This window comes from Theropithecus gelada, chromosome 2 (genome assembly GCF_003255815.1).
Source record: "Theropithecus gelada isolate Dixy chromosome 2, Tgel_1.0, whole genome shotgun sequence".
NCBI lineage: Eukaryota > Metazoa > Chordata > Mammalia > Primates > Cercopithecidae > Theropithecus > Theropithecus gelada.
Window position 1 is genome coordinate 123398674 of NC_037669.1, and position 10141 is coordinate 123408814.

The 10141-nt window shown below is 36.0% G+C and overlaps 1 protein-coding gene across 1 annotated transcript in view; it reads left to right on the forward strand.

Moving 5' to 3' along the window:
- Window positions 1-10141, forward strand: part of WDR49 (WD repeat domain 49) — a 186375-nt gene that overhangs the window by 33338 nt on the left and 142896 nt on the right. The window contains exons 4-5 of the mRNA XM_025376536.1: window positions 2449-2625; window positions 3483-3657. Coding sequence (XP_025232321.1) covers window positions 2449-2625; window positions 3483-3657 — 352 coding nt within the window. The remainder of the gene's footprint in view (window positions 1-2448; window positions 2626-3482; window positions 3658-10141) is intronic.

A 10141-nucleotide genomic window follows, 5' to 3' on the forward strand; every position in this document is an offset into this window, starting at 1 on the left:
GTACATCTAGTTCTAGATCCTTGAGGAATCGCCATACTGTTTTCCATAATGGTTGAACTAGTTTACAATCCCACCAACAGTGTAAAAGTGTTCCTATTTCTCCACATCCTCTCCAGCACCTGTTGTTTCCTGACTTTTGAATGATCGCCATTCTAACTGGTGTGAGATGGTATCTCATTGTGGTTTTGATTTGCATTTCTCTGATGGCCAGTGATGATGAGCATTTTTTCATGTGTTTGTTGGCTGTATGAATGTCTTCTTTTGAGAAATGTCTATTCATATCCTTTGCCCACTTTTTGATGGGGTTGTTTGTTTTTTTCTTGTAAATTTGTTGGAGTTCTTTGTAGGTTCTGGATATTAGCCCTTTGTCAGATGAGTAGATTGCAAAAATGTTCTCCCATTCTGTAGGTTGCCTGTTCACTCTGATGGTAGTTTCTTTTGCTGTGCAGAAGCTCTTTAGTTTAATGAGATCCCATTTGTCAATTTTGGCTTTTGCTGCCGTTGCTTTTGGTGTTTTAGACATGAAGTCTTTGCCCATGCCTATGTCCTGAATGGTACTACCTAGATTTTCCTCTAGGATTTTTATGGTATTAGGTCTAACATTTAAGTCTCTAATCCATCTTGAATTAATTTTCGTATAAGGAGTAAGGAAAGGATCCAGTTTCAGCTTTCTACTTATGGCTAGCCAATTTTCCCAGCACCATTTATTAAATAGGGAATCCTTTCCCCATTTCTTGTTTCTCTCAGGTTTGTCAAAGATCAGATGGCTGTAGATGTGTGGTATTATTTCTGAGGACTCTGTTCTGTTCCATTGGTCTATATCTCTGTTTTGGTACCAGTACCATGCTGTTTTGGTTACTGTAGCCTTGTAGTATAGTTTGAAGTCAGGTAGCGTGATGCCTCCAGCTTTGTTCTTTTGACTTAGGATTGTCTTGGAGATGCGGGCTCTTTTTTGGTTCCATATGAACTTTAAAGCAGTTTTTTCCAATTCTGTGAAGAAACTCATTGGTAGCTTGATGGGGATGGCATTGAATCTATAAATAACCTTGGGCAGTATGGCCATTTTCACGATATTGATTCTTCCTATCCATGAGCATGGTATGTTCTTCCATTTGTTTGTGTCCTCTTTTATTTCACTGAGCAGTGGTTTGTAGTTCTCCTTGAAGAGGTCCTTTACATCCCTTGTAAGTTGGATTCCTAGGTATTTTATTCTCTTTGAAGCAATTGTGAATGGAAGTTCATTCCTGATTTGGCTCTCTGTTTGTCTGTTACTGGTGTATAAGAATGCTTGTGATTTTTGCACATTAATTTTGTATCCTGAGACTTTGCTGAAGTTGCTTATCAGCTTAAGGAGATTTTGGGCTGAGACAATGGGGTTTTCTAAATATACAATCATGTCATCTGCAAACAGGGACAATTTGACTTCTTCTTTTCCTAACTGAATACCCTTGATTTCTTTCTCTTGCCTGATTGCCCTAGCCAGAACTTCCAACACTATGTTGAATAGGAGTGGTGAGAGAGGGCATCCCTGTCTTGTGCCAGTTTTCAAAGGGAATTTTTCCAGTTTTTGCCCATTCAGTATGATATTGGCTGTGGGTTTGTCATAAATAGCTCTTATTATTTTGAGGTACGTTCCATCAATACCGAATTTATTGAGCGTTTTTAGCATGAAGGGCTGTTGAATTTTGTCAAAAGCCTTTTCTGCATCTATTGAAATAATCATGTGGTTCTTGTCTTTGGTTCTGTTTATATGCTGGATTATGTTTATTGATTTGCGAATGTTGAACCAGCCTTGCATCCCAGTCCTTTACTTCTTTAGACCTTGTTTTCTTTAGTTGTTTGAATATATATATGTGTGTGTGTGCGTGTGTGTGTGTATGTGTGTGTATATATATATATGTTGAATTGAAGTCTTTTTCTAGTAAATCCAATGTGTGAATCTTCACAGGGACATTTTCTATTGACTTATTTTTATGTTGTTAAATATTTTCCCCTTTCTCATATAGCCTTTAGGATTTTCTCTGACTTCGGATAAAGCTACTTATAGAGTCTGTATCAAATGATTTCCATGAAAGTCTCTATTTGCATCATAAAACATGGTTTGTAAAGTTTCTGGTATGACTGTATAATGCCATATCTTTGTGCCTTAGTCTCTCCTATATGATTAGAGGTCTAGTCTCCCATGGATGGGGATGTTGGTGAGCATGTGGAATAGGGATAGGAAATAAAGCATGTTCAAATGCCTCTAATAGGAAAAGTTTCTTCTTGGCTAGATTCCACAGTTAGGATAAAGTACATTTGTGCCACTGTTCTTTGCTTCTGTAATACTGTTAAGCATCCTCAGAGAACAAAGTCTGATTTGGCAATTAGAGTGGCATGTCTGCTTTGCATGTTAATTTTGCTAAATCCATCAGAATTACTTTCTGATTTTCTACTCTGCTATTTTAGATAGCAGTGGCTTTTACAAGTAAAGAGATTTGTTTCTATGATCTGCTGTCCAAAGAAGAATTTGCTTGCCAGTACAAACTCCAGGGCCTGAAAGGAACACCAATTTGCATGGATTATTGGTATGATCCTCTTGATGCCAATGAATCAATTCTTTCTTTTGGGGATATAACTGGAAAGGTAAGTGAGGGTAGATTAAGATTGAATACTATGGATTTAATCATCAAACTGTAGTTTAAAATAGAAATTAAAATGCAATGAGTGTGACCTCCAAATTTAATTACATTATGGCTTATATGCACATTGGACATGGAAGAGATGGATTAGGTCACAGTTTGTCTTCTTGCTTACAAAAACAAATCTTAATTGTGTGTGTGGGTTTGTTTGTTTTTTGGTCTGTCTATAGTCTCACTTTTCTCATTTAGAAAAAAGATCTTCCTAACCTTTTTCACCATAGGATGCTTAATTTATTAGATCCCAATATGAATAAATGTTTAATATTAAATGATTACATTTATTCCTCAAAATGCTTTCAAATTTATTGTTCTGGTTTTCCTACATAGAGTATTGGGTTTCTCAGTACCAATTTCCTAGTGAGTGCCCATTGCCTGTATCATATAACAAAAGGATTAGAGATGGCAGCTCTGAAACCTAGATATTGGATACAAATATTTCTGTCTTCCTATCAAATTTCACCCGACCTATGAAAAATTATTACTTACTGAATGAAACTAGAATATATCTGTGACCTCTGAAGTAGGCTAATTTAAACAACTTCCTTTTGTAATTGTGAAAGGTTTTCATTCTTACTATTTTAACGACGAATGTGTCTTAAAAACAAGTAAAAGACTGCCCTTTAGTAATTGTGTCACCAAACTAATAATTGTTCTGTTTTTTAGTATAACAGCCTGCATCCTTTAAATAGTATTGAAGAAATTCTTATTAAGAGCTATTCCTTATTAAACTAAAATAACATAGAATCTTCTTGCAACAATTATCCTGTCCATGACTGTTGTTCTTTCAATGTCTCCATCAAGGTTCAAGCAATTGCTTTCACAGCAGCCTTGATTTCCCTGTTTGAACGGCCTGCTAGTGTATGTGAAGATGGAGAAGCCACCATGACCATTAACTGGGCAGAGCTGCTCTCTGGATGTCACAAATGTTGCCACATATTAGAGCATAAACTTCATCAAGGAGACTGGGTCAGGCAAGGTATTGAATTTGAACAGTAATGAAAGTAAATGGTCACCTCTGACTTATACATTTATATTATTTGATGAAAATGCTTCACACAAAACGTTTAAGTCTAGAAACCAATAACTGGTTCTCTGGAGGTTGTGGCCTGCACTCTGCTATCCCTTGAATGCTGGCAGGGATTCTTTCTTTTTTTTTTTCCTTCTGAATTTATGCCTCATACAATTAATTCAGGTGACCAATGTGCTCAAGAAATCTTAAGAGAAAGGAAAACATTGTCCTAGAATTCATTTAGCTTCAACTCAACTCTGATCCTAGCTAATCTCATCTAGTTACATTCAGGGCTGTTTAATAAAAGAAATTAACAAGTTCCCTCAAGAACATTCCTTTGTTTTCTTTATGTTCTCATGGGAAGCATATTAGTTTGACTGCCTTTAAAGTTGAATCGTCTTAATTTTCTTTTTTTGATGTAATGACCGAATTTCTCTAATCTAGAGTACTTAAGTGGCGGTTCTTTGTGTGATAAGACTATGTTATAAAATCAGTGTCTATAGAAAACCAGAACTTTCTTAAAACCTAGTCAACAATGAATTAGTTTCATAAAATATCTTAATTTTATCTGATGGCTCAAGATTCAAATGTGCAATATCTGCACTAATATTTCTTTGTTTAAATACTAAGGAGTATGATAATTTTCTCACTTCTAAATTGCTGCATTAAAGAATGTCCACTGAAAAGAATGAAAATTAACAATCTCATTGACTTTAATGAAATTTGATGAGATTAATGTTATTGATCTATTCCTAATATAGTTTGAAGAAGAGACAGTCAACATGGATCCAACTGTTGGCTTTTATGGTAATTTCACCCTCTTTGGGTTTCAGAAGGTTGAAACTAATTCTTTAATGTATACCCACAGTAATAATTTCCTATGTGAGGAACTATGTGCTCTGCATTTTTTTATTTTATATAAATCATACCATGCCTTTAGTACCTTCTATACATTTTTAAATTCTGGCATGATATTAATTGCAGGAAAAACAAAAGATGACAGTTTTTGGTCATCTACTAAGTGTGACAGGCAGAAAATTACGTGTTAAGTTTTCATAACATGAAAATGAGAATCAGAGTTTTAAAAATATCCAGAATGGATATTTCAACTTCTTCTGGAAAACATTATATTTTTTTATTTGTATTCATATTCATTTGTTCTTTAGATACATATGCCAAAGACTAGATTATAATAATAAAGTGATAGTTCTTGAAATTTACTCCCAGTAGGTTCTCTGAAATTTAATGTATTATTTGAGTCAATAATCTTAAATTAATATGAGTAAATACAGAGAAGCCTATAGAAAGCTGTCTTAGAAAGGGTTGGAGAGGTAACAAGTAAGGCTCTTAAATTGTGATTGTCTTTTCCGATGATGCATTATATCTATATACTCTCATGTTTAGGAAGAGAATGGGAAAGCTCTCACTGCAGACTCTGCCTCAATTTTATTTAAGGTTCTCAAAAAATCAACCATACCAATGAAGTAACCTATCAGTGAGCATTTGTCTCTTAAGTTATAGGACAAGGATTGTTCTCTAGGTCAATGCTGATTTGCTACTTATCATGTGTCCATCATAGCATTCTGATCTTTGATTCCCTCCTCTACAGACAAACGAACATGGGAATTTAGTTTAGTATTAGCAGTGGAGATTCACATTTATGACCTAAGGAATCCAATTTCACAGTCTGGCGTCAAATCACTGCAAAGTAGGAATTGGCTACAGAGAAGTTTTATGTATATATAAAGAACTATGTATGTAATACAAATTAGATATATATATATACACATACATATATAGTTAAGAATCTTTGCTATCTTATTCATATTACATATTTCTCAGTTCTTTGATTAAAAATTCATTATAATCAAGTAGATAATTTTTGGGACAACAACAGGAATACACACAAACACATTTACTTTAAACAGTTTATTTGAATTATGGACTGGAGTGTCAATCAACAATTATTTATTTATCTTTTATGTTTCTTAAAACGGTCTTAGGAATTTGAGACTATAGAAGAAAGATTAATTATAGACTCAACCCTCAGAAAACTTAATAACTGAAAGAAATAGAAACTAATACAAGTCACCTTATTAGAACATTGTTCAGTGGTACTGAAAATTAACTACTAAACCTTATAAACGAGATTTTGACTCCTAGAGTAGTTCTTAAGCCTGAAAAGCCGTAAGAAAAAGCCTTAAGTATTAGTGGTGGTACTTGAAGGATGGATGAGGGAGAGAAAAAGAGAACATGGGCAACATGAGCAAAAGTAGGCAAGCAGACACAATGACAGAAGGAGAGGTAGACATGAATAGATCAGACACTGAATATTAGGGAAATAGAAACAAATAGGTCATATGGGAACATAACGTTGGAAGATATGGGCCGTGAAACATTGAAGGCTTTTGAGGAAACTTGGACAGACCCAGTGCAGACAGCATTTAGGAAAAGTTTACTTGGTAGTTTGTTCAGCATGGATTGGAGGAGAAAGAAACTGCAATCAGACTGGCTAGTTAGAAGGTTTTTGATCATTAGAAAATGGAAATGATAAAGAAAGGACAGAAACAGGCAGCTCTCTGAAGCAACCATCTTCAGGATTTGAGGTCTAAAAATGTGGAATGATAAACCATCTTAGGATGTCTTATAGAACTTTCCACTTCTAGCTAGGGAATTTTTTATTTGAAGATTACAGATCCCTACCTGGCCCAATGCACAGACTCTTCACAGCTCATCTTCTCCTCCTCCGGAGGATTCTTCATTCTGAGATACCCCAGATTCTGCAACCAAAGACGAGTATTTCTTTTAAAAAACGTTTTTGAAGTTTCTTTTGTTTATTTGTTTGAGATAGACTCTCACTCACTGTGTTGCCCAGGCTGGAGTTCAGTGGTCCGATCTCGGCTCACTGCAATCTCTGCCTCCCAGGTTCAGCGATTCTCATGCCTCAGCCTCCCGAGTAGCTGGGATTACAGGCACATGCCATCACGCCCGGCTAATTTTTATATTTTTCGTAGAGACTGGGTTTCACTGTGTTGACCAGGCTGGTATCGAACTCCTGACCTCAAGTAATCCACCCATCTGGGCCTCCCAAAGTGCTGGGATTATAGGTGTCAGCCACTATGTCTGGCCTACCACAGAAGAGTCTTTCTTGCCAACGTTTTTCCTGAAACGTCCTTTATTTTTTGCCACTTCACCTTACATCAAACCCTTTATTTTGCCTCTTCCTCTGTCTAATTCAGATGGACTCTTCATTGCATTATTTGCAAGGTTCTCAATTTTGGCATTGCTCCTGAATTCTTCTTCAAAATCTTGCTTTGCAATGCTGCCCACCCTGTGAACCAAACCTACCAATTTCTGTACCCACGTTAGAATTTGAGTCCTGCCTCTTACCTTCCCAAGCCTAGAAGGAAATTTGAATGCCCCACATGAAAATTACATTTACATATAAATGGAAATTAAAACATCCTTCTTGGGGCAAGCACTATATTGTTCATTCACCTTAGTATCTACTATAACATGGAATACAATGTTTTATAAGATTTTCTCTTTATCACTGATTTTAAGCCATTTGATTATGATATACCTTAGTTTTTCTTGGGGTGTATGTGTATATGTGTATGTGTTTATACTAGTTAAAATTCATTAAAATGCTTAGATTTGTGAATCTGTAGTTTTCATTAAACTTGGAAATTTTTCTATTGTTATTTTTTCAAAATTTTCTTTCTTCTCTCTCTCTCTCGCTTTTTTCTCTAGGACTCCAATTATTTGCCTTTCCACAATTCTGTCCCATATTTTCTAGCTGCCTCCTGGTCCTCTAACTCTAATCTTTGTTTCTCCAACTCTGGAGATTGCTAGGCTCTGTGTGGTTTCCTGCTCCGTGTGCTGATAGTTTGGAAATTTCTTCCAAGAAAGGCAGAGCAATTGTAGGGCCCACTTCATTTGTTTCTCTTCCTTCAGGGTTCACAGTTCTACTTTGCCTACTGTCAAAATCTGAAAATATTGTTGCTAATATTTGTCCAGTTTTCCAGTTGTTTATGGTGAGAGATTAAATTCAGTGCTTGTTATGCCATCATGGCTGGAAGCAGAAATCCAGCACAATGCTTTTTAAATAGTGAATATACAATAAATATTTGTCGATCAGTTAGTCTCTTTCTTTTGTTGAGATCTTTCAGTCACCTTAACACCCTTTACCAGCTGCAAGGATAGGAACTTCTATGTGATATTCACCCAAAAAACATTTGCTAGGTAATTACTATGTAATAGGCACCATACTAAGCACTAGCATATTTCAGCTGAATTCTGTTATCTAGATCCATCCCAAGAAACTTAACTTCTAACATCCGACTAACTAAGACTTTTAAATAATCACTTCAAGGTTTGTTTATTATCATGTTCACTTTGAAGCACTCAAAACTAAGCAGCCAGTCAGTAACACTTAACAAAGTATCCTTCTGCACATGGTATTGTGTACTAGGAGCCCTGTGATAATTATTGTAGGGAACAATGGATAATTTATTTATCAAAAGATGCTGGAGTGAGTGTCTTGTTGAGATTAGTTAAGGGCAGAGAAGAACTGGAAGCTTATCAATTGATGCTGAGAAACTGAGCTGTATTTTAATATTAGTGTATGCCAAAATGAACTATCTGAAGTCCCGTGAAAGCATTATATTAGTTTTCTTCTTCCTTTTTTCTTTTTAAAAGAATTACACTTGTGTCTCTAATTAATAATTCCTATTAGTTTCCTCTGTGGGATTTTATGTTTTGCTTTTGAGCAAAAAAAGCCATTTTGCAATTTGACTTTGAAGGTCTTAGATAAATTATTGGGTGAATTTTCACAAGAAAAGAGAAATACCAAAATAAATTATGTTAATATTTGTAGAATTTCTTTCTTTCTTTTTCTTTCTTTCTTTTTTTTTTAATGGAGAGCCAGGAGTGGTGGTCCATGCCTGTAATCCTAGCATTTCAGGAGGCCAAGGTGGGTAGATTGTTTGAGCCTAGGAGTTTTAGACCAGCCTGAACAACAAGGCAAAACCGTGTCTCTATAAAAACCACAAAAATTAGCTGGGTGTGGTGGCATGGGCCTGTAGCCCTAGCTACCCAGGAGGCCAAGGCTGGAAGGATCACCCAGCCCAGGAGATTGAGGCTGCAGTGAGCCGTGATCAGCACTATACTCCTCAAGTACCTCTGAAAGGTGAATATACTTCAGTCCTAACCAACGAAAGAATGCCTTTTCTTAGATTTAGTAATAGAGATTAGAAACTTAAATATGACTTTTGGTTGTTGTTTGAAGCTCAGTTATTTCAATACAAGAAAAGAGAGGAAGACTGAAATGAAGAGGAAGGCAGAAGGAGGAAAGGCAGGATGGATTCAAATGTAATAGAGTGGGATTTGTAGTTGTTTTGGATTCTGCTCCTTTGTCTGCAAGATTTGCTGTATCAGGAGCAAGCAACCAATGGCTGTTTAATTTGGGATTCTCTTTACCCCAGTAACATGATTTGATATTCTTAGAACTCTTCATGAAATATTTTTGGTGGTTTTTGTCTCAGTGTGAGGAGGGAATATACAGTTGAGAAAAGAAAGAAACCCATGAGCAAATATGCTAATAATTTTTATTGACGCTAAGGATAAAATATCTGTAAAAATGAAATGTCACAGGAAAAACTCAGTTTCAGACATAAGAGTATTAGCATACTGCTTTAAGATAAGGTTCAAATTTCTTATTTAAAACTTTGAAGGAGTGAATGTTTTCATCTTCTCTGAGTGGTTCTGTGTCATATTTTAGTGGAAAAATAACTACATTCTGAAATGCTTGTAAAGTAATTATAGAGATTTTGTGTAATAGTGCTAAGATATAAATGTCTTGAATTTCAGAGAATTTTCCTTTTTAATAATTTTCTCCTCATATAGACAGTATCATTGGAAACCTTGGAAACCATAGTCTGGGAATGCAGATATTGAAAGAATGAGGCCATGAGCATTGTCCATGCCTGTAATCGCAGCATTTGGGCAGGCTGAGGTGGGCAGATCACCTGAGTTCAGGAATTCGAGACCAGCCTGGCCAACATGGAGAAACCCTGTCTCTACTAAAAATACAAAAATTAGCCAGGTGTGATGGCGGGCGCCTGTAATCCCGGCTACTTGGGAGGCTGAGGCATGAGAATTGCTTGAACCTGGGAGGCAGAGGTTGCAGTGAGCTGAGATTGCACCATTGCCCATTGCACTCCAGCCTGGGTAACAGATCAAGACTCCATCTCTGGGGTGGCGGGGGTTGGGGAGGGAAGAAAGAAAGAATGAACGTGAAATTGCCAGCAACAAAAGTCATTGATATTTTATTGCGTTGAAAATGTTTTCTCCCATTTGACCAGGGCTAGAAGAAGACACAAAACAGTTTGAACTGTTAACAAAATCACTAATTGCTTTTTTTGCTTTTTTTTTTTTTTTTTTTTTTTAA